This window comes from Eucalyptus grandis, chromosome 9 (genome assembly GCF_016545825.1).
Source record: "Eucalyptus grandis isolate ANBG69807.140 chromosome 9, ASM1654582v1, whole genome shotgun sequence".
NCBI classification, from domain to species: domain Eukaryota; kingdom Viridiplantae; phylum Streptophyta; class Magnoliopsida; order Myrtales; family Myrtaceae; genus Eucalyptus; species Eucalyptus grandis.
The window spans coordinates 32,747,326-32,772,622 of NC_052620.1; the positions used below are offsets into that span (position 1 = coordinate 32,747,326).

Genomic DNA, 25,297 nt, shown 5'->3' on the forward strand with positions numbered 1-25,297 from the left:
ATTACCCCATGATATTGAATATGTAATTTGATTTTTTTTTTTAAGTTTGTGACTTGTTTAGCATTTAGTGCAAATAGTTACATGTTTCGGAAAACTTGTTAAAGAGTAATAAAAATTGACTCGCGCTATTTCCACCCCTAACACAATTTTTACATAAAAATGAATATATGTCTCTTGTGGGTTCCACCATTGATTTAAAATATTTCTTACCTTTTTTTTTTTTTTTTTTTCAATTTTACTAGAAATTACTAGACTCTTGACAAACAACAATTTATTAAGGTTAAATGTGAGGGCGGGTCTTGATTTAAGATTAATGTTTGCCTTAGGAGTCATTTGTGCTGTGTTTAATATTGTTATGTATGGCTTTCCGTTGGTGATTTTGGTATGTACACTGCTTTCCTCCTTTTGTTTGTTTTTTAGCTAACAATCTCAATATTTTTCCCATTCTTTGGCGTAATTAGCATGACTAGCGTCGAATTTATGTCATTTTATCTCACGTTGGGCCAGATGTGTGGCTGGACTATGGGGTGATCGATTTCGACATTTATTGTGCGGTAGTTGACATATAACTTTGAATTCTTTTTGTCTCTTTTTTCATTTGAGGTCAAGTCTAACTATTATTGAACAACCTTCTAGGTTGAAAATAGTTTTGGGGTGCTGCTCAGTCTCTTACGTATTTGAATATACTGCTATTATATATTTGGAGACCTTCTCATTGCGGGAGCTATCATGTGGGAGCAGTCTTATCCTTGCTTGCAATCTTTGGAGTTCATTTCCCAACTCTTGGTTTGTTCCTCTTACCCTTGTAAGTTTTAGAATATTTTTTTTTAAATTTTTTTAATGAGAGCGACTGCTAGTGTTTGTTGTTGTGAAATGAGCGTGGCCGGTGCACATATTGTGTTTTCTAACTTGTGCTTTTTGGTAGCTATCTTGCATCGGGTGTATTGGGATTTAGAAGGAAAACCTTCTTTGGATTTGCCAAATTTTTTTGGAATTCATTTATTTCTTTTAGGAGTGGCTTGCTTTGGGTTTGGCGCATTTCCAATAGATTTGTTGTAGGGTCCCATTGGCGTGCATCCAATAGGAATTGAACCTACGAATGAAATGACCCCTCCCGTGAATTCTTTCGGGTTGTGAGACACATTGAAATTTAATAGAAGTCCTAAAATGGAACTAAAGAAAACAAAAAAATTATGGGGGTCAAACTAACTTTTTGAATAACAAACTTCTTTAAATTTAAATTAAGAAAATAATAATTAAATAATATAAATAAATTAAATATAAATAATATTGAAATTCTAATAAAAAAAGAAAATTTAAAATAACAACAAAGACTAAGAAGAAGAAGGCGAATAATCATTTGTTCACTTAGTGGCGGAGAGTGACTAAAGTAGTTTGTTTAAAGTTTGTATAATAGAATCTACTATTCGATGATTTTTCATGTTTTTATCATGTTTTTGGTAAGAGTGATTGAAATGACTTTGTTTTTTTCACCCTTGTAAGTTTTAGAATAATCTTTTTTTATTTTATTTTAATGAGAGCGACTGCTAGTGTTTCTTGTTGTGAAATGAAGAACTTAGTGGTGGAGAGTGACTAAAGTAGTTCGTTTAAAGTTTGCATAATTGAATATGTTGATTCGGTGATTTTTCATGTTTTTCTCCCGTTTTTGGTGAGTGATTGAAATGGCTTTATTTCTTTTATCCTTATAAGTTTTAGAATGATTTTTTATTTATTTTTTTAATAAGTTCCACCGCTAGTGTTTGTTGTTGTAAAATGAAGAATTTAGTGGCGGAGAGTGACTAAAGTAGTTCGTTGAAAGTTTACATAATAGAATCTGTTGATTCGGTGATTTTTCATGTTTTTGTCCCGTTTTTTTTGTGAGAGTGACTAAAATGGCTTTTTCCTCTCACCTTTGTAAGTTTTAGAATTATCTTTTTTATTTTTTTAGTGAGAGCGACTGCTAATGTTTATTATTGTGAAATTAAGAATTTAGTGGCGGAGAGTGACTAAAGTAACTCGTTTAAAGTTTGCATAATAGAATTTGTTGATTTTGTGATTTTTAATGTTTTTGTCTAATTTTTGGTAAGAGTGACTGAAATGGTTTTGTTCCTTTCATCATTGTAAGTTTTATAATGATCTTTTTTTATTTTTTTAATGATAACGATTACTAGTGTTTGTTGTTGTAAAATGAAGAACTAAGTAGTAGAGAGTGACCAAAGTAGTTTGTTTAAAGTTTGCATAATAAAATTTGTTGATTCCGTAATTTTTCATGTTTTTGTTTTGTTTTTAGTGAGAGTGACTGAAATTGTTTTGTTTCTTTTATCATTTTAAGTTTTAGAATGATCTTTTTAACTTTTTTTAATGAGAACGACTACTAGTGTTTGTTGTTGTGAAATGAAGAACTTAATGGCGGAGAGTGACTAAAGTAGTTCGTTTAAAGTTTGCATAATAGAATCTGTTGATTCGGTGATTTTTTATGCTTTTATCCTGTTTTTGGTGAGAGTGATTAAAATGGTTTTATTCTGCAATTGAACGAGTAAGTGCTACTATTGCTTTGCAGCCTTGCCTTCCATAAGATTGTAGTGAACCGGTCTATACAGCACTTTAGGGCGTCATCTATGCTAAACTGTGCATTCCTAATCATATACGGCTTAATCATTTCGGACAACAAGCTCTTTATGTTTGTCGATAGCGTTGGCCTCGTGTTTCAGATGACTTACCTACTCATTTCCCTTTGGTACGCTTATATCAACACAAATGTATAATTCATTCTTTCATTTTGTCACTTTAAGTTCTCCAATTGTGCATTTCATAACATACCTATTCCTTTTGTAGAAGAAGGTAGGCTATTGGCTCAGTGCAGTAGTCGCCTTCTTTGCTGCATATTCACTGGTGTTTTTGCTTGTTGTATATGACCCAAAGAAGAAAAAAGTCGCTTTTGGAGTCATTTGTGCCATGTTCAACATCGCCATGTATGTCCTTCCACTGGCGATCTTGGTATGTATGTTTGTTTTACTCCTTTTATTTGTTTTTCTGCTAATAATCTCAATATTTTGCCCATTTCTTTGCATTTAGCCAATGCAGAAAAGGGTAATCCACATAGGTAACATCGAATTTATGTCATTCTATCTCTCATTGAGCCTCCTCCTCAATAGTGGTGTGTGGATGGGTTATGGGGCAATCACTTTCGACATTTATCGCATGGTAATCAACATAGAATTTCGACATTTATCGCATTGTAATCGGTATAAAATTTTGAATTATTTTCATTTCTTTCATTTAATGTCAAGTCTAACACTATTATTGAACAACCCTGTAGATTGGAGATTGTTTTGGGTGCCGCTCAGTCTTTTGTAGATCCGGATATACTGTTACTATATGTGCAGAGACCTTGTCAGTTCCATCCCTACTTGGAATTTTCGATGTTTCTTTCCTAGGCTTTTCCTAGGTTTTGTCAACTGAATAGTGTCTGAGCTTGTACATAGAGTTTTCTAGTGACCAGCCATTTAGGACAAGAAACATGAGAGAAGTTTAATGCAGTTTGCTCTGAACAAGGCTTCACTTCTGTATTGATGAAAACCAACAAGATAGACTGTGTTTGCTGTATTTTAATTGAGATGTATTTTCATGTAAACTAGTTTGCTTTGTTTTCATGGAGATGTGGTGAGTCAATCCAGAGCAGATGTTGATTGATTCTGTGGTTGAATAGGCCGCGACTGGTAAATGTAGACCATAATCGATTAAGTGTAACTAGAAAAAATTGGAGAAAAGATTTAGATCCTTCAATAGATTGTTTATTTCGTTCCCTTCCAAATGCTTACATGAAGCGCTTGTCGACAGCATAATTTATTTTTGGTTTTTCCTTTCACTCTAATTTGTTGAAATTTCAACATAAGTATCCCGTCCATAATTCCACGGAACCAAACTTATGTGGTTAGGAATTGATTTTGATTTTGATTTAACTAATTTTTTTTCTAATCGTTTGATCGTATAAGCAAGATATTTCTATACATCAAAATCAATTGATTTGCAAATACTTTCATTGTTCTTGGAAAAGATATAGTTAAATATGTAATATTTGGCTTTCAAGGGTAATGTCTTGCATTCAAGCTTGACCTTTTTTGACCCAAAAAAAAAAAAAAAAAAAGAGCTTGAGCTTTTCAAACTTGTTTTACAGCTGACGTGGGTGGATGAATGAATAATATGACAAGAGTAAAGGAAGCTTTATGGGTGCCGAACATTTTTTTTTTGTCTTATAAGGAGCCAAATCTGTTGCTCGATCGTTAGCCCTCATTGTTGGGAAAAAGAAGGATATTTATGGAGAAGGCCCAGATAATTTTTCTCACTACTATTTCTGTGAAAATCAAATATGATAAAATATTGAATGAAAGCAGTAAAGATGAATAGTAAATAACACTAGAATTTTAACGTGGAAAACTCTCCAAGGTGACGGGAAAAACCACGTGATCATAGTCTTCTTCAAAATTCCACTATGATAAATAATGTGATACAACTTCACTGGATCTCTCACTATCTTTAATTTGGGAATCTGAACCTCTCACAAACTGGATAACTCACTCAAAGATAACTCTCTCTTGGAAGAAGAAAATTGATTCTTCCGCTTTGTTGCTATGATATTCTTGCTTTTGTATATACTTCTCCCTTGAGGAGAATTTCTATTTATAAGAGCAAAATGCAATCCCAATTAGAATTGTACGATATGAAAATCACGTAGATTTATCTCATGATCTCTCGTGATTTTGTAGATTTGAGAATATCACTTTGATTTGTTTCCCAATCTCCCTTGATTTTCTGGATGCGGAAGATCATGTTGATTTATCACTCGATCTCTTTTGATTTTTTTTCTTTTGTTTTCTTTTTTCTTTTACACACTCACTACTATACATATTCTACTATAAATATACATAATTGAGATGGCCTTTCCAATTGGGAGTGACCTACTCAACAAATCTCCCCCTCACGAGCAATTTGGAGAGAGTGTCAACCTGCAAAAGTTTGACAAGCTTGCATCTTCACTGTAAATAGAGATTTTGTCATCATATCTGAGCCGTTGTTGTCAGTGTGCATTTTCTTTAATTGTAGATCTTTTTCTTCCAACATATCACATATTCAATGATATATGATGTCAATGTATTTGGATTTGGAGTGGAAAGCTGTATTTTTGTTGAGGTGTATTGCGCTTTGACTATCTGAATACAAGATACACTCCTCTTGGTTGTGCCCATTTCTTGTAGGAACTTCTTTGTCCACGAGAGTTTTTTACATCTTTCCGTTATCACAATATACTCTGCTTTAGTAGTAAATAGGGCAACGCATTTTTGTAGTCGAGATTGCCATGAATCTGCTCCCCTGCAAAAGTCATTAGGTATTTCGATGTAGATTTTCTAGAGTCCACGTCCCATGCCATGTTTGAATTCGAAAACCTTCTGATGTAGTTTTACCATCACCATAGCATATACAGTTATTAGAAGTACCCCAAATATACCTTAATATCTATTTGACTGTTGCCAAATATTTCTTACTATGATTGGATAGAAATCTTCTTACCACACCAACTGCATATGCAATATTAGGCCTCATGCATACCATGGCATACATTAGATTGCCAATCGCCGATGCATAAGGAACTTTTTCTATTTCCTTCTTTTTGGTCTCACTTTTTGGGCACTGCTCTAAGCTAAGTTAGAAATGATTTGCAAGTGGAGAATAAACTACTTTGGATTTATTCATGTTAAATCTTTCAAGAACTTTATTAACAAACTGTTCTTGAGATAACCAGAGTTTACGGTTTTGCCTGTGTTGTAAGATTTCCATCCCAAGAATTTGTTTTGCTGGTCCCAAATCCTTCATCGCAAAGGACTTGCTTAATTTCTTCTTTAAGTTGTTGATCTTGCTTTTAACCTGGCCAACAATTAGCATGTCATCAATGTAAAGCAAAAGAATGAGGAAATTACCATCAGTAAATTTCTTGACGAACATGTAGTGATAAGCGATGGTTTTGTTCAACCTATTTTCTTCCATGAAGAAATTGAATTTTCTATACCACTGTCTTGGTGCCTACTTGAGCCCGTAAAGACTCTTACTCAATCTACACATAAGTTTTCTTTGCCTTTGATTTTGAAACCTTCCGGCTGATCCATGTAGATCTCCATGTAAAAACGTAGTCTTCACGTCAAGTTGCTTGACCTCCAAGTTCAAGTTTGTTGCCAAGCCAAGGACAACTCGGATAGAGAACATTTTAACTACAGGAGAAAATACCTCGTCGAAGTCGATATCTTTCTTCTGAGTGAATCCCTTCACAACCAACCTTGCTTTGTATCGTGGTTTGAGTTACCTTCTTCAGTCTTTATTTTGAACACCTACTTGTTTTTTTTTAGAGCTTTTCGTCCTCGTGGCAACTTGACTAAATCATAAGTATGATTTTCGTCTAAAGATTTCATCTCCTCTTGCATAGCTTTTAACCATTCATCTTTATGCTCATGAAATACAGCTTCTTGGTAGTTCTCTAGTTCTTTCCCGTCAGTGAGCATCATTGTACTCATTGGGAGAATATCTACGACTAGATTGTCGTTCACGAGTTGATCTCATCAATTGAGGTTTTGAAGGGACTTGTTCAACAATTGGTTCAAGTTCAGTTGAAGTAGTCTTACCTTCAATCCTAGATTCAGCTTGGTTGTCATTAGAATCGATAGGAGGAGCGAGTAGGCTAAGATCAACTGGGTATTCATCTGTTGATGGAGATTTCTCATGCTTCTCGAAGTCCTCGATTGTTTGATCTTTAAGAAGTACCATGTTCCTGCTTTTGACTATTTTTCAGTTAACAAGATCCTAGAGTTTGTAGCTGAATTCTTCATGAGCGTACCCCAAAAAATTACATTGCTTTGATTTCTCATCAAGCTTTGATCTCTCATCCCTTATAATGTGAACAAATGCTCTACAGTTGAACACATTCAAGTGGCCATAAGAAGCATCTTTATCAGTCTGGACACTTTGTGGTACATCACCGTTAAGTGGAGCTGAAGGTGATAGGTTGCTTAAATCAATTGCTGTCCTCATTGCCTCACCCAAAAAGTGGTTTGACACTTTGCGTTGGAGAGCATGCATCTGATTTTTTCACATATGATTCTGTTTATCCACTCTACGACACCATTGTGTTGAGGTGTTTTTGGTACGGATCTTTCTAATTTGATCCTAAGATTTTTGCAATAATCTCCAAAAAGTCCTCGGTATTTGCTACCGTTGTCTGAGCGTACACACTTCAATCGCTTGCTTGTTGATCTTTCAACTTTCATATGAAATTGCTTGAAGATTTCCTGCATTTGATCTTTAGTTTTCAAGGCAAATGCCCACACCTTTCTAGAGTGGTCATCAATAAATGTTACAAAATAAAACACATCTCCAAGTGTCCTAGTTTGCATTGTGCATACATCAGTATGTATCAAATCTAAATTTCAGCTTTGCTAGATGGTGGGGAATTGCGAAATGCTACTCTATATTGTTTTCCCATGATGCAATCGATACAAGTATTCAACGGTATACCTTTCATTCCGGGTAGGAGTTGCTTTCTAGTGAGAATTTAAGTCTTTTCTCACTCTTGTGTTCGAGTCGCTTATGCCATAACTTGGTGGTGACTCCTTTTCCGGTTACATTCACCTCTCCTCCACACGGTTTGAATTGTGTGATATAGAGAGTGTTAGTCTTTTCTCCTTTGGCTAGAGCTTCCATTTCCCATCACTAAAGAAATTGTTGTAGCCTTCGTCATTAAGCTTGCTAGCAAATATAAGATTGAGGCATATCTCTAGAACATGTCTCACATCTTTGAGTAATAGCCTACATCTAATATTAGTCTCCAAATAAATAATACCCATACTAATAATTTTGGATGTACCTTCGTTTCCCATCTTTACAAGGTCGACGCGACCCAGGGTGTCGCCTAAGGTCGGCGACCTGAGGTGAGTCGCCTCCTCCCACCGCCACCGCCACCGCCACCGCCACCGCCACCGCCATCACTTCCGCCGCCAACCGCCTCCCCACCACCACCAGCACCACCGTTCAGCCGCTCCCTCATGATCCCCTCTCCACGCAGCTGCGCATTTCTTCTCCTCATTTTTCTTTTTCTTTTCTTTTTCTCTTTTTTCTTTTCACCTTAAAGTTGCTTTGCAAAATATACACAAAAATGAGTTTCTAAACACACTTACTTTCACAAAAGATACTTGGGGAAATATAAAGTCATTTCCTCAAAGTTGAACCAAACGGGCCCATAGGATGTGTTTGATTTAGCATTCCCAAGGGGCTTTCAGCCTCTAAAGTCCCTTGGGGAAATGCTAAATTATTTGGCAACTATTTTGAAATAGTTTTCAAGTAAAAACTATCATTGGGAAGGCTAAAAGCCCAATGCTAGTAGGGACCATATTGAGCTTTCAACATTTGGCCAAATGCTGAAACTTATTTTTTTCTTTCAAAATTATCCTCACTCATTCTTCAAATTTCTGATTTTTCCCTCGTTATTATTTTTTTAAATGCCAAAATAATGCTAAAAAAATCAAATATATATAGATGCTAAAAAATTATTTATAGATTTGACTTTTTTAGCATTATTGTCAAAATTTATATTTAAAAAGTTGCATGCATTATTTTTTTCAATTTTAAACAAATAAAAATTAAAAAATTCCGACAAAGGGTTTGGTCTTTTAAAAAAAAATTATATATATGTATTTGATTTCTTAGCATTATTTTCAAATTAATATTTAAAAAATCGCATAAATTATTATTTCAAATTTAAAAAAAAATTAAAATTTAAAATATTCCGACAAAGGATTTGGTCTTTTTTTTTTTGATAAAAATACATGTATATGATTTTTTTAGTATTATTGTCAAAATTTATATTTAAAAAGTTTCATACATTATTTTTTTTTTTAATTTTAAACAATTAAAAATTTAAAAATTATGATAAAGGGTTTGGTCTTTTTTTTTTTGTGAAAATTTATATATATATATATATATATATATATATTAGCATTATTTTCAAATTAATATTAAAAAATTGCATACATTATTTTTTTTTAATTTAAAAAAATAAAAATTAAAAAATTTCAATGAAGGATTTGGTCTTTTAAAAAAATTTATATGTGTATTCAATTTTTTTGTATTATTGTCAAATTTTATATTTAAAAAACTGTATAATTTTTTTTTCAATTTTAAAGAAATAAAATTTAAAATAATAATATTAATTACCCAAAGAGGTTTTTAAATATGTTTTCTACTAAAGAACATTTCTCTCAAAATTACTTCTCAAAGCATAATTTACCAAATGGCCTTTGCATTTGCCGAAAGTCCTTTAGGGTAAACTGCTTTATACTTTCTCAATGAGTTTTCAAAATGCTGAACTAAATGCATCCTAAGTGACTTTATAAAGTCAAGTGGAGATGGACCTATTAGGTGTTGAATATAGCCACTCATGTAAATGTTCATTGACAGTTTGTCCTGTCATTTCTATCAGTAAAATACTTGTACTTTCATATAAAACACAACTGTTATGTGATTCTAAGTAGAACTTCTGTCTTTTGCACCTTTGCCGAGCTTACAAAGAAATGCTTATTACGTGGGAGCGAACCAAATAATACACATACAGAATGCATGCACAATGCTCACGTAAAAGTACTCCAATTCTACACTAAAATTATATCTTTTATTTGGTCAATTAACAATGTAACGTGTCAAGAATTATTTATACACGCAAATTATGATTATTTGGCTTCATAGCTATAGATACAATATAATATTAAGGTGATTTCTCACTAGATAACAAAAATTAGTCAAAATCCAGTTATTGTAAACAATATTTCTATAAAATCTTGCACTTTAGATAGCCCATTAGAACATATAAGCATTTCTTGTTTATAATACAGTTGACATAACATTAGGATAACATCATTTTGAGATTTTATCATAGCAAGGCAGAACTCTTTTAACGTACTTTTGAGGAAAATGACAATATATATCCGTCTCTGTCTCTCGAGCGGTCTCGTGTCCGTTTATTAGTGGAGTATGTCATCTGTAAGACAAAATTTCATGAAATTGTATTGACATTACCCAACACTAATGACTACAAACATCATTTGTCTTTTGAATCCATCTGATCATTACTAGTGTTGATCTTCAACCTCGGTCCTATGATAGTCCCTGGGCCTTGCAGGCCGTCCGTCTCGAAATGTTTATGTCCGACCTGAGTCGGCCTAAGCCCATATTGCATTTTAGTCAATTTATGACTACTAGATTGAGCTAGGCCCGGCCCACCAAGTGGAGCATCTATTTTTGGCCTCGAAATAATATATTGTATTTACCGAAGTTGATTAATGCTGACTATATCCTTGAGAAGAGGAGCCTAATCTGGTATCGGACAATAATGTCTGGAAAATCTTGCTAAAGATGACATGCTCTTTTCTTTTTTCTGCAAACAATCCTGAGGAGGGGCAACTACCAAATGAATCAGCATTTTGGGCCTTAACAGATGTCCCCTTGCCTTGTACGTGTTAAAAATGCCAAAAAAAAAAAAAAAAAAAAAGCAAAAAGTTGCAGGCATGGTCATCCCCGGAAACCTAAAAGCCTGTCGTGCCGTTACTTTCTTGTTTACACAGAAATACTCTTTCATCAGTCTGAAAGCAACCCTAAGAGTAGTGGATTCGAAGACAATGGCTTGGTCTGCATCTCGTTGGCCCTCGGTTCTTCTTGTTCTGACGCTTCTCTTTCTCTGTATCCTGAGAACTCATAGTAAGAACCCTAGCAACTTTTTTGGTGTGGCATAGAATGTTGCTGGAACATCATGATTTCTCACTCACAAACTCATTTAGGATTCTCAAGGACGCGCTACTGATCATCGAGGAGATCCTGACGATGATGCTGTTCCACTGAAGGTTCGTCTCTTATCATCATTCTTTGTTGACCCCCTTGCCGGTCAGCAGTCGTTTTTCACTTGCGAGAATCGTGGGCTTGCGTGTTATGTTTCCTTAGAGCTACTGCGGGAGAATCAGCGGATCTGAATATGAAAATGATGGATTACGAAGATCCACAGCCGAATGTCAACCGGAGATCTTCTGGGTATCTCTTGGACCCTCTTTCAGGAGTCTAAAGCTTCAAAAGATAGAGTAATCTAAGTTTTGATGGAGGTATTGGTGGAGGAGTATAAGGATATGGAGTTTATAAGCTCACTCCCCGCACGCACTCACGGTGGAGGTCCAAACCTCTGAGGGTGGAGCACACAAAACACGGAGCACTTGCTCCTAGGCTGACAACCGAGTCAAACAATAGCTGGACTTGTACACGTTACTGCTCTGTATTTGTCAACGATGAGGGACCTAGACCACTCTTGACTTTGACCACCGACTGACTTTTGTTTACTGTTTCTTTTGCCGCTGCTGGCTAATGAAGGAAACGTGTTTCCCATGCACATGCACGTAGACTTCTGTAAGCTTGTTCTAGGATTTTCTTTTGTACTTCTTCACAGATTCTTCAACTTCAACTTGGACTCTTCATCTTTTCTTCTAGAGACTTTTTCTGCCCAGGTAGTTGGCTTCAACTTTGATGAGTAACTGCCTAGCTTGTTCCAATGATATTGAGCCTTCTTTTCTTCACGATTAATCAAATAGTTCCAGATTTTGTTGAAAATGGATCACCAATTTCCAACAAGGTGAATAAAATGAACGTCTGCTTATTTAATTTCATTGTCTCGCCATAACATTCAACCGGCGGTTGCCCCGACATGCCACTTCGAAGTTGCTCCTTCAATGAACCCCTTAGGGCTTAGGAATATTCACATCGGAGGCCATTTGACTCTTTGTAACTTTTACTTATACCCGATTTTGACTTGCTTTCCGGAGCAACTTCCTGAGGGGGCTGTCGTAGCTCTTACTTGGTTACCGCGCTCGGTAGTGCACATGAAGGCCTTGGATTCATGAGCAACAGTACAGGACCAACGTCATGCTGCGATGCCTCCTCCTCGCACTGCACCTCAACAAGTCGCAGACCGGGCTCTTCTCCTTGATTTTATCAAACACTTCCTACGGATGTTGGCTTCCTGAACATCGCCTCCATCAGGTTGCTCAGCCACAGGCCCATCCCGACCCGGACCTCGGCCCAGTGGTACAGCACCCACTGCTCGGGCGGGCGGCGGCAGCCTTCCCCCTGGTGCCACGCCACTAATGGAATCCAGTCGACAGGCCGTGCCTTATGTTGTGGTAATCGTAGCAGTTGTAGGACCCGAATGTCAGGCCGGATCAAAATGGTCGATGTCGCATGCACTTGATCAGTGCTTCATCGCTCAAATTCAATGAGATCGGAACCCTAGACTTGACCTAGACACCCTTTTCTTTTCCTCCTCTTTTTTCTCAGTTTCTTTAACTTCTGACGCATCGCATAAACAAGTGCGGAAGCACCATACCGAGCTCCAACGATCACGCAGGAGTTATTTGCACTAGTTCAATTCTTGTCCAATGCAATGTCTTGCGACGAAGTTACGAGAAAGCAGATCCGTAATGGATCTCTTACTTCTTACGTAATTTTTTTGCGCTTGATTGGGATTGAGAGCTGAATTTCCTGTGGCCCACCGAAGAAAACGACCTGTAACTTATTTCTCAGCTTATAGCGAATCAATTTCCTTGACGGTTTTGATGGCACTTCGAGAGAAAACCGATTTGGGAAGAGCTATTTTAAGTGAAGCTTTTTTCTCATGCATTGGTGTAATATTTCACAAAAAAGTTTGAAAAAAAAATAAAATAAAAATAAACAATGGTGTATGCTGTGGATAATTGAAACGCAATATATCCGAGATATCAGCTGCAATCATAAGCTCCAGTATGATCCCGCTTCTTTATTCGAAACGCTCTCTCTGATCTTTCTTAACTTCACCCCATTTTGAACCTTACTTGTTTACTCTCAACAATTATCAGCTCCATGCGTTGGTGTACTGACCCGGTCATGGAAACTGAGATGGTCCGAGTGAGCCACCATGAGCCGACAACCTTCGGACCTTATCGCGCAACCCTCTGGAAAATGCCGATCACAGCCGATTCGTTCCTGAACGACCTTGCTTCTCGCCTCATCAACAACATCAAACGTATTGCCTTACCATTCTTACCATCACCATGGACCTCCGAGCTTAAGTTGCAATACCTTCTCACACTGCACCTAGAAGAGTCGAAGGCCTCGAGCCTCCTCTCCCTAGACATACCTCCTTCATTCTTCACCTTGATTTTATCAAACACATCTATGGACGGTGGCTTCCCGAACGTCACCTCTATCAGCTTGCTCAGCCACAGGACCATCTCGGGCCAGAGCTCATCCCAATGGCACAGCGCCCGCCACTCAGGCTGGCAGCGGCAACCATCCCCTCGGTGCCACGCCACGAACGGGAACACCGTCGACAGGCCGTGCCATATGTTGTCGTAGTCGTAATGCTTGTAGGACACAAAAGTTAGGGCCGCTCATGAAGGTGGCATTGCGTGGAAGGGCCTCAGGCCATGTGGGGGCATTGTAGTTCCACGAGACGTCATACACGTGGCGTCCCTCGAAGCATAGCACCCGGCACTTTGAGTGGTCGGATGGGAAGTGCAGGTGCTGGGGTTTGCCGCTGATACTGGTTTCGTTGAGGGAGCTCATGAGCCAAGCGTGGCCCTCGGTTGGGTCGGTCGGCGAAGTGCCGGTCCTTGAGTGAGAGGAATGCGACCGCATTGTGGAGCCGCTCAGCCACGACCTTGAGCTTATCGGCTGCAGCTGGTGGTGGCGGCTGCAGCGTAAGGAGTGACGTCAGGGTAGTGCATGGGCGAGAGAGGCCATAGCAGAGGGAGATTTGCGAGAGGATGAAGAGGAGGGAGACGTTTGTTCTTGCTCGAATGTGACCTGTGAGAGGTAGAGCAAGAAATTATCGAGTTAGAATCTGCTGCTAAACGACCTCCTCCCGCACTCCCACGCTCGCTTTTTTGTCTTATTAGAATCCGTTGTTAACCGACCAAAAAAATCTGTTGCTAACGACCTCCTCACGCACTCCCTCGCTCCCTCGGTACGCCCTCTACGTAACCTGCACACCGTGGGCATCCGTACCTCCCCCCACTCTCTCTGTCTCTCTGTCTCATTCTTCCTCAGCTCTCTTCCTCCGTCTCTCTCTCTCTCTCTCTCTCTCTCTCTCTCTCTCTCGCATTCTTCCTCATCTTCTTCTCTGTTGGAAACATGTCCGACACAGTGAAGATGATATTGAGCTTCGCCTGTAAGTTTTTTTTTTTCGCCATTTCCTCTCGGTTACTCTTAGTTTTTTTCTCATTTCTCAGTTACTTCGTTTTTTCTCCTGAACAGGTTGCATGTCCTCAGCTGGTTTGTTCATCTCACCCTTGTAAGTTTTAGAATGCTAGCGTTTGTTGTTGATTCGGTGATTTAGTGGCGGAGAGTGGAATGCTAGCGTTTGTTGTTGATTCGGTGATTTAGTGGCAGAGAGTGGAATGCTAGCGCTTCTTGTTGATTCGGTAGTGTTTCTTGTTGATTCGGCGATTTAGTGGCGGAGAGTGGAATGCTAGCGTTTCTTGTTGATTTGGTAGCGTTTCTTGTTGATTCGGTGATTTAGTGGCGGAGAGTGGAATGCTAGTGTTTCCTGTTGATTCGGTGATTTAGTGGCGGAGAGTGGCTTTGTTCTGCAATTGAACGGATAAGTGCTGCTGTTGCTTTGCAGTCCCACCTTCCGTAAGATTTTAGCAAACCGGTCTGTACAGCACTTTAGGGTGGATCCATACGTTGCATCTATGCTGAACTGTGCATTCCTAATCATATACGGCGTAGTCAATTCGGACAACAAGCTCGTTATATTTGTCAACAGTGTTGGCCTTGGGTTTCAGATTGCTTACCTACTCATTTTCCTTTATTACGCTGATATTAAGGTATAATCCATTCTTTCATTTTGTCACTTTAAGTTCTCTAGTTGTGCATTTCATAACATACCTGTTCCTTTTGTAGAAGAAGTTAGGCTATTGGCTCGGTGCAGCAGTCGCCTTCTTCGCTGCATATTCACTGGTGTTCCTACTTGCCCTACATGACCCCAAGAAGAAAAGAGTCGCCTTTGGAGTCATTTCTACCGTGTTCCACATCACCATGTATGGCTTTCCATTGGTGATCTTGGTATGTATACGCTGTTTTACTCCTTTTTATTTGTTTTTCTGCTAACAATCTCACTATTTTGCCCATTTCTTTGTATTTGGCCAATGCAGAAAAAGGTAATTGACACAGGTAGCGTCGAATTTATGCCACTTTATCTCTCAGTGGGCCTCTTCGTCAATAGTGCTGTGTGGCTGGGCTATGCGGCATTCCCTTTTGACATTTATCGCATGGTAATCGGCATGGAACTTTGAGTTATTTTCATTTCTTTCATTTAAGGTTAAGTCTAACACTATTATTGAACAACCCTGTAGATTGGAAATGGTTTTGGGGTGCTGCTCAGTCTCTTGCAGATTCGGATATACTGCCACTATAAGTCGAGTGACCCTGTCCTCCCTGGAGCTGTCATCCTGGAGTAGTTCCATCCTTACTTGGAATCTTTGGAGTTTCTTTCCAAGGCTCTGTCAACTGAATAGTCTCTCAGCTTGTACATAGGTAAAGTTTTCTAGTGACATCCATTTAGGACAAGAAACATGAGAGAAGTTTAATGTAGTTTGCCTTGAACAAGATAGACTGTGTTTGTTGTGTTTTCATTGAGATGTGTTTTCATGGAAACCAGTTTGCTGTGTTTTCATGGAGATGTGGCGAGTCAATCCAGTGTGTTTGCTGTGTTTTAATTGAGATGTGTTTTCATGAAACTAGTTTGCTCTGTTTTCATGGAGGTGTGGCAAGTCAATCCAGAGCAGATGTGAGGCTAAGTGTTGCTTGGGCTTTGCATTGCTGCTATACCCAAATCGCGGGTAGGTGTCTTCATTGATCCTCTCAATTCTTCTCGTCATATAAGCAAGTGACTCCTCAACTTTCCTTAAGTTGTTTGATTGACAAATACCCCACACCATTATAGCACAAGCTTCAGCATGTGGAACCATTCCCCTTGGGGATAGATCCCAAAATTAATTTGATGCTTCTTTTAATTCGCCTACCATAAAATAGCCCTTTAGTAAAGCACAATGAGAAGAAAGTGACAAAGAAGAATTATCTCTCAGCACGGCCTCGTTAACTGCAGTTGCTTCAGTAAACCTTCTTGCTTTGCAAAGAAGAGGAATTAAAAAAACTGAAGCATCTGGATGAGGGAATAGTCCCTTCGCTTGCATGGTATCAAATATACTTTAAGGCTTCTAAGTATTTCTTTTTCCAACATAATCCCCTTATAAGGTGACTATATGCCCTATCCTCTTTTAAGCAACCCCTCTTATGCATTTCTTTTGCAAGTGCATATGCAATGGTACTTAAACCTGCATCACGGAGTTTCTCAAAGAAGACATCAATAACATTAGAGACAGGGAAGGCTATAAGAGTGCTTTCAAAATGCTCTAGTGCTTCATTGATCAATGCATTTTGGATAAGACAACTGTTAGAATTTAAATGTGCGCGGAAGCATGGTATAGTTTATATTTGATAAAGGATGGACAAGTGACAAGGATATGATTTTGAGAAGGTTTATGGGACAACAATAGTTTCACTAGTTTATGAAAATAATTTTACAATAGTTGAAGGAAGTGTTGGTGAGGGAGCTACATGATGTGGTTTTTATGGTTAGCTCACCTTCACCAAAACATGGAGCACTTGCTCCTTTATATAGGCTGCCAAAGTAGGTGGAGGAAGTCTCTAGACTTCTCTACAAATAGCTACTAACATAAGATAGAGAATTCTAGACTTCTCTTGAAGCATGGACTTCTCTAGACTTCTCTTGCTTGTTCTAGGATTTTCTTTGATGCTTGGCTTTTTGCTTGCTTGCATTCCCATGTGAATCTTCTAGATTCAACTAGCAATCTCCGTTCTCAACAATTCTAGAAGGTTCTCACCTTCATGATTAAGTTAGTAGTTTCTAGATATTTTTAGAGAAAATGGATCACAATTTCCAACAACAACAGACAATAGCTTCAAGTTCTCTCAGTCCTGGAACCCACTTAGATTCTCTAACTAGATCCAAGCAACCACTTAGTTCTCCCAGAAATCATTGCTCAGAAAGACTTGTCATAAAGATGTTATAAGTCTTGTTCTCAATCGCTAAGCCTTGTTCCTGCATCCCATCCAAAAGAATCCTAGCCTTTTGTCTCCGTCCGCTCTTGCTGTAAAATTGCACGAGCAAGTTGAGAGTTTCTGCATCCAACTGGCTGTTAGATCTAGGCATTTTCTCCAGAAGATAATCTATACATTTGACAGAAGGATAAGATGTAATACAAATCCCCTTGATTATAGCCGACAGGACGGACAAAGACAATTTTTGCCCCCAATGAACCATTTCACCAACCAATCTCAATGCATATTTTAGATTTCCATGCCTGCACTGTTTCATGATAAGTGAGTTAAAATCAGGAAGAAAAGAGTCATCGAGGATCCCATTTATTCTTTTGTCAAACTCATCAATATCTGCTTCCAAATGAAGTCCATTGCCAAGACTATCATAGAACTCTGTCCTTGAAAATTTGGCATCACTGTCTCTCTTCAACTTAACATCTAGTGGACCGAATCCCAACATTGTGAAAGCCTTTGAAAGTGGACCCTCAGTAGAAGAAAGCTGAATGAGATGAAGTTTCATCATTCTGTCGACAACAGTCCTAACTTCATCAAATTTTCTACCTTTACAATACCCTGCTAAAAAGATTTTGTAAAAATCTTTGGGTGTTGCACATTCCTCTATCATCTCATCGAGAATATCACGCGCATGCTCCCACATACCATCTTTAAAGACTGCACTGATTATAGCGTTATACGAACATATATCTGGTTTGAGACCTCTTCCCAATACTTCTGCCAAATAAACAAGAGCACCTTTCAGATTCCCTTCACGACAGCACCAATCTATTAAGATACCAAAGGCTATTTCGTCAGGCTTGAAACCTAACTTCTCCAATTTACGTCTAAACAGGTTCGCCCTCTCTGAGCCAGAATTCAGACAGAGAGCATTTATCATCCTATTGCCAGCTTGAAGATCCGGTCCACGGTTCAACTCAACAAAGAAACTCAGCAGATCTTCAAAGTCTTTCTTCTCACAATATGCACAAACAATTTCATATAGAACTGAGCTACAAGGCTCATATCCACAACCAGTAGCCTTCTTGACGAGATTTCTCGCTTCTTGAATTTCGCCTTCTTCGCAAAGTAATTTAACAACAGCACCAAAGTCTACTTTCTGAGCATTAAAGCTAATTCCACTTTCTATCATATCAAGAGAAACCCTAAGAGCCAACCGAGATTTCTTCCTTCTAATTGAAAGTTCAATAAGTGCGTAAAAACAAGAGCGAGATGGTGCCCAACCTCGGCTCGACATTTTATCACGCAGGCAGAGGCTCCTCTCAAAATCACCAACTCCAGCGTACCTCTCGATCGAGTCACTGAATATCTCACGACCATCCAACGGAATTCCTTGGCTTTCGACATCTCGCAGCAGCAACTCAGCTTCTCTAAGTAGCCCAGCCCGCGAGAGCATCGATCCCATGAGTTCGTATGCTCGGGGACTCCACCTTTTCGACTCCAACCGCAGCCTTTTCGAGATCGGACGAAAAGTCGGACAGTACTCGGAGCACATCCCCAGGATTTCAGCTCAGAAGTTCTGAGCAGTCCACGGGCAGCGTCCGGTATCACGTCGAAGATCTCGAGAAGAAGGTGCCCGGGAGAAGCATCGCCACGGGTCTTCACTTTCTTCTGGTTCTTCTCCTCCAACAGGCGAGGACACCTGGATAGGACCGATTCCGCAATGCCTTCGAAACTCGAAGAGGACGAAGCGCGGAGTGGCGGGGCGGTCCGGTCCTTGGAAGAAGGTGGCGATCGAGGCGTGGCGTCATCGGCGAGAGTGTGGACAATGGGGAAGTGACGGTTGGCGACGGAGAAGAGAGGAAGAAGCTGTCTTATGCGGGAACCGCAGAGGGCGGCGAGTCGGAGCATGAAACGCCGTCAACTGGTGTCGACGGGGATCTTACTTTCGCGGGGGCGGCGCCATGCATATCATGCCGACGAGTTTGAACTTTCCTTGTTATTTGCCATGCATATATATATATATATATATATATATATATATATATATATATATATATATATACTTCTTTGGTGCTATCTATCATAACTATATTTAAATTCAAATCATATCTGTCATAACATTATCTGAAAATCTGAATTTCAGAAGTTAAAGCAAATCCATGCCAAAATGTCAAAACATTGTTGTACAAACTAACATAAATATTTCCGATAAAAAAAAAATCAACATAAATATTCAATCATATCACTTTGTGTTAACAATTTCATGGTCGAGTCGCATATCCTGGGATTAGTGAAATATTCCATGAACTTAAACCTCACCGCCGTGTCCCGGCGCGTCCGAGCAAATCTCACACGTTTCGAGGCATGGAATACCCTGCAAAACTTATCGATAGGCCGATTCCAAGTCTTTAGTCTGTGCAGGTGAGCCTCATCTGGAGTCCCATGCCCGTAGTCGAGGGTACCTAAACGAGCGACCTCCGGTTCCCCAACCGGAAATCCCTTGAATTCTCGAACCGATATTTGTCTAACCCTAGAGTCGCCTTATTAAATTTCGAGCTTGAAAAAGGGAATATTCGAGGGAACCGTATGTGCCCTACGGTTGATAAATGAGAAGGGATCTATGCATGGATTCCATGCTTGTCAAAAGGGACGACGTCCATGTGCCATTAACCTCCCGGGATCATGTCGATCGCTGAAGTCTCTCATTGAATGCCCCCATTTCGCTATACTTGGCTTGATTTCAATCAACTTCCGCGGCAAGCGGGTCTTGCGACAATTCCAGCAGCTGATGAAGAGGGACCACGGGAAAACAGAGGAACGTGAGGAATTGCAATCAGCGTGTACTTATCGTTCCGACCGAAACAAAGCAAGTGATTATTGTTATTACAAGGACATCGCGTTGTTGTTGTTGTTGTTTTTTTTTTTTTTTTTTTTTTAATTTTTAATTTTTATTTTAAATTCAGATTGAGAACCAGAGATCGAGGGTGTAGTAACAGCAGGAAAGATAGTCGCATTCAAATAAAATCCAGAGCATCGGAGTGGAAACGAAATCGCAATCTCAGTTACTTAGAAATATTTAAGGAAAAATTGACGCTTGGTATATGAATATTTTTCATGCAAAAGACTCCACATGAGCCGTTCGATTGCGTGGATCTAACATGGTCTAATGGCTCATGTGAAGTGGAGTAACGTAAATCAAGAGTATCTAATTATTTTTCCTATTATTTTCGAGATGTCTATATGCATGTTCCACTAAATTGGAAGGAGTTAATTTGTTGGTATGAAAAAATTGCCCAAGTCTCTGACCATCGACTCGGATTGAAAAAGATCGAGCAAGACATGGTCGAGATAAAATTTGCTAAGTTCTTTTGGTCGGCAACCATAAATAATTCACAAAGGCGATGAGAAGATACCAAAAGGCAATGCAAGAGAAAATCACCAAGTGTTGAGCCACAAAGTGTCGTAAGTGAAACTCCGTTCAGTTGACAAGGGAATTGAAGTTGAAATGATGATTCATGAATCAAGAATCAATTTCGGCTACAATCATAACGATCTATGTAATCATGAAGCCATCATGAACAACAATTTGTGGAGCCATAAATCTCAAAAGCCAAGAATGATAATGACCAAGATACATAGGTTGTCGTAACCGTCAAAAGAGGAGTCGCGAGCTGTAGAAGTAAGTGTCAATGTGGGGCGAGTGATGAGGCCATAATACTAGGTTAATGGGTCTTTTGATCACCATTTGTAAATACATGTTAAATTCTAGGAGTCATGTGAGATGTTATTTGCTTTCTATGTAACGGTTGTTAAATGTTGCTAGTAGTTTTAAGCATTAAATGATAATTTGAGTAAAGGACCACCAATCAATCACTTAACACAATCTATTCAATTTTATCTCCCTATTATCTTTACAAACTAGTACCCTTTTGTATAGTCAGCTGTGCAATTGCCTCTAGTTTTCGTACTTTTAATTTTCTCGCTAGTTTGTGTTTTCTGTCCAAGAATCAACAAATAACCCTACATATCCCTTGCTATTTTGCGTTTTCTGTCCAAGAATCAACAGATGACCCTACATATCCCTTGTCAATTTCTATATCGATGCACATTTGGAAAGGTGGATTGTTGATACTTCTCGGTAAATAAAACGAAAAATTTTGGAGGGGGAAAGAAAGAAATTACGAGCTATGGCATTTCCTCTTCTTTGGTCCATGAGTAAGGCCAAATTCCAAACAAATCCGAACTTTTTGCCTATGTACGATCCGAAAAAACTCAAACTTTCATTTAAGGGACAAGAATATTCATTACTAATTTTTTTTTTCTGATGTAAGTTGATATGGCATACGGCATGGCTAACAATATCAACACATACCAAAAAACCACATCAATTGAGCCCCGAAGACATCTTGAATACATCAACAACAACTAGACAACATCGTTCTGATTTCTATTAACTGGACCTAATATGCTTCCTGAACTACAGCTCTTTTCTCTACTGATACCTTTGTCTAAAACATCACTCGTGGTCAAGTCCTGTATCACATTAATTTGCTCAGATGGAAAATTAAATAATGAGTGTGGTTGTTCCTCAAATGAAAATTTGTGGATATTTTTACGTCATTTGAAAAGTCAAGCTACATTTTCTTATATATAAATGAAAAGTTTTATCGACTGTCCTCCTGGCTTTTCTGCCAATGAGTTATAACTTCAATACAACCACATGGAGACAGTCAGATTTGACCTGGGGACCCTCCTTTATCTGACCCAAAGTGCGGTCATTGCAGGGAGAGTTTATCCTTTTCTGGGGATTCCAATCAAGAACCACAAATTTTATTTTTTGAAAAGACACAATCCACTAGCTTACCATAAGTTGGATCTGTGCAATGAGTCGAGACCGAGGCATTAAACTCCAGTGTCCAGAAATCTAACCCCTTGGCTAATCATTCAGCCCGTTTCCAATGGACTAACCCTATATAAAATAAAAAAAAAAAAGTACACCAAACTTCGGATTCATGGTCGACAGTCAGTCACCTGCCTCCCACATCCAGCACCATCCTTCCAAGGTTTGAACTCGAGCCTAACTCGTTGCCACAGTCACTGACCTAATCATGACATGAACATGAGAGAGAGAGAGTGCATGTGAAATTTTTTCTCCAGTTTGACATATGAGCAGTTGAATGGACCCGAGTACTTCGGAAGATGTCCAAAGCTTTCTGTCAGGAGTGATGTTGACGAGCCTCTATTTATTCCCCTCCATCTTCCCTCATCATCTTCCGCAAACTCATGCAATTTCTGGGCAGCGTCTCTCCTCTCAAAAGGGTCGAGTTTTAATTTCCTTCCATACACGGTCCTCTACTTGCTTTCTCTTCTTCTTTTGGCTCCGGGTCTGACGTTGATAATGAGGTCGTAGTAATTCGATATCAACAAAGCAAAACATCTCATGAAAATCATGTTGGTGCAGGACGGAAAAGACATGGTTTCTCTAGGATTCCTGGTGGTGGGCTTGCTCATGCGTGCCGGTTTCTCTTGCATAAGGATATTAGGGCGGGTGGATGAATGCTCATGCCACATTCTATGGAGGAAGCGATGCTTTTGGAACAATGAGTACGCATCATGTGGACCAAGTTAATTAACAACCTCACTAAGTTTCACACACCCGAGTTAGGAATTTCGACGTTTTAATTGTTTAATCTCACTGTTCCTAACGGTACCAAAATAATGTGCTTTGCTTTTTCTTCTTATTTTTATTGTGCGATTAGGAGAGACATGCGGGTATGGGAATCTGTACAGCCAAGGGTACGGCACAAACACAGCTGCACTGAGCACTGCACTGTTCAACAACGGGTTGAGCTGCGGCGCGCTTTGAGCTCCGGTGCGTGAACGACCCATAGTTGTGCCTTTCGGGCACCATCGTGGTCACGGCGACCGACTTCTGCCCTCCAGGAGGATGGTGCGACCCTCCTCAACTCCACTTCGACCTCTCCCAGCCGGTCTTCCAGCACATTGCGCAGTACAGGGCTGGGATCGTCCCGGTGGCCTACCGAAGGTATAGCCTAGACATCAATTACTTCCCATTGTGAGTTCTCATGTATGGGTCCACAAACATGCTCCTACTTAGGTAGTATAATTATATTCGAATCTAGCGAACTCAAATAACAGTTCATTTTCTACGCAGTAGAAATAATACAGTCATCTAGACAATCAATTTGTTCAGAGTTCGAATTTTTGTTTTCTTCTGCGATTTTGGCTTTCTTCTAGCAGAAGAAAACAAAAATTCTATGGATCAAGTTGTACTAAAAGATAATATATTCGGATTCTTACCCTTTATTTGTCAATTGGTTCAATTAATACAAGGGTTACTAGACAAACGTTACACTGGATTAATTGAATACTGATTTCTCCATGCTTTCACGGGGCTAATCGCGCACTTCCCTCACGATGGGTACTTCTTTGCAGAGTGAGGTGCAGAAGAAGCGGAGGGATCCGGTTCACCATCAACGGCCACTCTTATTTCAACCTCGTGCTCATAACCAATGTCGGCGGAGCCGGGGATGTGCACTCCGTGGCCATCAAAGGATCAAGGACCCGGTGGCAACCCATGTCGAGAAACTGGGGACAGAACTGGCAGAGCAACTCCTACCTCAATGGACAGAGCCTCTCTTTCCTAGTCACCGCCAGCGACGGCCGGAGCGTCGTGTCCTACAACCCCTTCCGATTGGTCCTTCGGCCAGACTTATACCGGAGGCCAATTCCGATACTAATTATTGAACCCATGCATACAACTTTTTACTAGCACAAGTTGTGAAATACATTATAAGTATAAAAATCCAACTTGGATTTCTACGTTGCCGATGGCGCTGATCGTTCCGAACCAGGCACTAATTCGACCAGCAAGTTGAAGTTAAAAAACTGAAGTCTCTAAGGAATTGATGATTGAATTCCTAAATGTACTGTTGAATGGATAAAAGCCCTCATAATATTACTGGGCGTGAGTATCATCCTGGCTTTGGCTTGTTAGTGTTCCTTCTTCCCCCCCAAAGAATACGGGATCTCAATCAAGAGCATACAAGAATTTCCGCAAGACATCTCATATAAAGTTCAGTTATTTCTAAATCATGAATCAAGGGTTATATGCACTCCAATTATGCCGGACTGTATATAATTTACGCTGTTCCCTCAAATACCTTAATGATCTTTAAGTAATCAATCAATTGTGCGGACTCGCGGCTTTAGTTAAGAGATGAAACAAAGATAACAACCACACGTATTTTTGGCAAGATATATAGCGAGTTGAGCAAGTGCAACGCAAACCCTCAAACTTTGAAAATGAATGCTCGAAAAGTGATGCAATCGACGCTCCCCCAAAAGAGAAACCCCACGAAAGAGAAACCAACGTGGCATGTCTGTAGTGAATTGGACATAACTGAAAACCTATCATCGACGAAGACATGGTTCAATCAATACAAGTGAAATAGGACCGAGAGACGCACAACCGACCCAATCTTAATGCATTTGCATGGCGCTTCCCTTCTTTAATCATTGCATTTTCCTCTCGTGGGGGACCTCCTCTAAGAAGTACTGCTTGCAGGCTCCCATTGCAGTATAGTATACGCCGTGACCGGCTTCGTGTTTCGTTAACGGAGAACGAAAGATGTGCAGATCTAGAGGGAGCGATTATCAGTTTCGTTTACAGCGAATGAAGTTTTTTTCTTTTTCTCTTTTTTTCGCTTCATCGAAGGTAGGAAATGTCCGGTCTAATTTTACGAGTTGGCAAATTAAAATGCGTAGTGAAACAGGTACTTCCATTTCATCTTTTCCACATGGTGCTCGTACAAAAATGTCCGGTTCTTCTTGGTTTCACTTCACTGCCGAGTACGCTCTCGGTTGTCGACAGATATTTTTCCTTAGAATCACGAAACTTGGCAAAGCCAAGACCCATCATTCTTGGTTTGCGATGCCGTACCAACAAGCTTGGTGTTATACTGCAGCTTGTGAACTCAGAACCTCATGGGGATCACCGAACGGGGTAGGCCATTAATAATGAAGAATAATCTAGTGATGAAAGGGTCGTGTCATCTAGTGAAGGGTTTGAGAAATGTCGGGA

The 25,297-nt window shown here is 39.3% G+C and overlaps 3 protein-coding genes and 1 pseudogene across 3 annotated transcripts; 2 read left to right on the forward strand and 2 right to left on the reverse strand.

Annotated features, from left to right (window-relative positions):
* Positions 1-13,046: 13,046 nt before the first annotated feature.
* Positions 13,047-14,109, reverse strand: LOC104420679. The gene is made up of 3 exons (XM_010032476.2): positions 14,025-14,109; positions 13,571-13,914; positions 13,047-13,472 (listed from the first exon to the last, which is right to left on the reverse strand). The coding sequence occupies exons 1-3, from the start codon at positions 14,107-14,109 to the stop codon at positions 13,047-13,049; spliced, it is 855 nt and encodes a 284-aa protein (XP_010030778.2).
* Positions 14,110-14,241: 132 nt separating this feature from the next.
* LOC104420681 (bidirectional sugar transporter SWEET7b-like) lies at positions 14,242-15,572 on the forward strand. The gene is made up of 6 exons (XM_010032477.2): positions 14,242-14,278; positions 14,365-14,401; positions 14,735-14,939; positions 15,016-15,177; positions 15,267-15,386; positions 15,468-15,572. Exons 1-6 carry the CDS (start codon positions 14,242-14,244, stop codon positions 15,570-15,572), a joined length of 666 nt encoding a protein of 221 aa, XP_010030779.2.
* A 1,586-nt stretch (positions 15,573-17,158) lies between these two features.
* LOC104420682 (pentatricopeptide repeat-containing protein At5g15280, mitochondrial-like) lies at positions 17,159-18,745 on the reverse strand. Its single transcript, XM_010032478.3, has one exon. The coding sequence runs from the start codon at positions 18,743-18,745 to the stop codon at positions 17,171-17,173; it is 1,575 nt and encodes a 524-aa protein (XP_010030780.1). The 3' UTR covers positions 17,159-17,170.
* Positions 18,746-22,666: 3,921 nt separating this feature from the next.
* LOC104419366 lies at positions 22,667-23,954 on the forward strand (annotated as a pseudogene).
* The last annotated feature ends 1,343 nt before the right edge of the window (positions 23,955-25,297 follow it).

Coding starts and splice junctions, on each gene's coding strand:
- LOC104420679 (XM_010032476.2), bottom strand. CDS start 14,109: ATGCCCACGGTGTGCAGGTTACGTAGAGGGCGTACCGAGGGAGCGAGG. Junction 13,915..14,024: donor GTTAGCAACAGATTTTTTTG/GTCGGTTAACAA, acceptor TACCTCTCACAG/GTCACATTCGAGCAAGAACA. Junction 13,473..13,570: donor TGCTTCGAGGGACGCCACGT/GTATGACGTCTC, acceptor GTGTCCTACAAG/CATTACGACTACGACAACAT.
- LOC104420681 (XM_010032477.2), top strand. CDS start 14,242: ATGTCCGACACAGTGAAGATGATATTGAGCTTCGCCT. Junction 14,279..14,364: donor GATGATATTGAGCTTCGCCT/GTAAGTTTTTTT, acceptor TCTCCTGAACAG/GTTGCATGTCCTCAGCTGGT. Junction 14,402..14,734: donor GGTTTGTTCATCTCACCCTT/GTAAGTTTTAGA, acceptor GTTGCTTTGCAG/TCCCACCTTCCGTAAGATTT.
- LOC104420682 (XM_010032478.3), bottom strand. CDS start 18,745: ATGTGCTCCGAGTACTGTCCGACTTTTCGTCCGATCTCGAAAAGGCTG.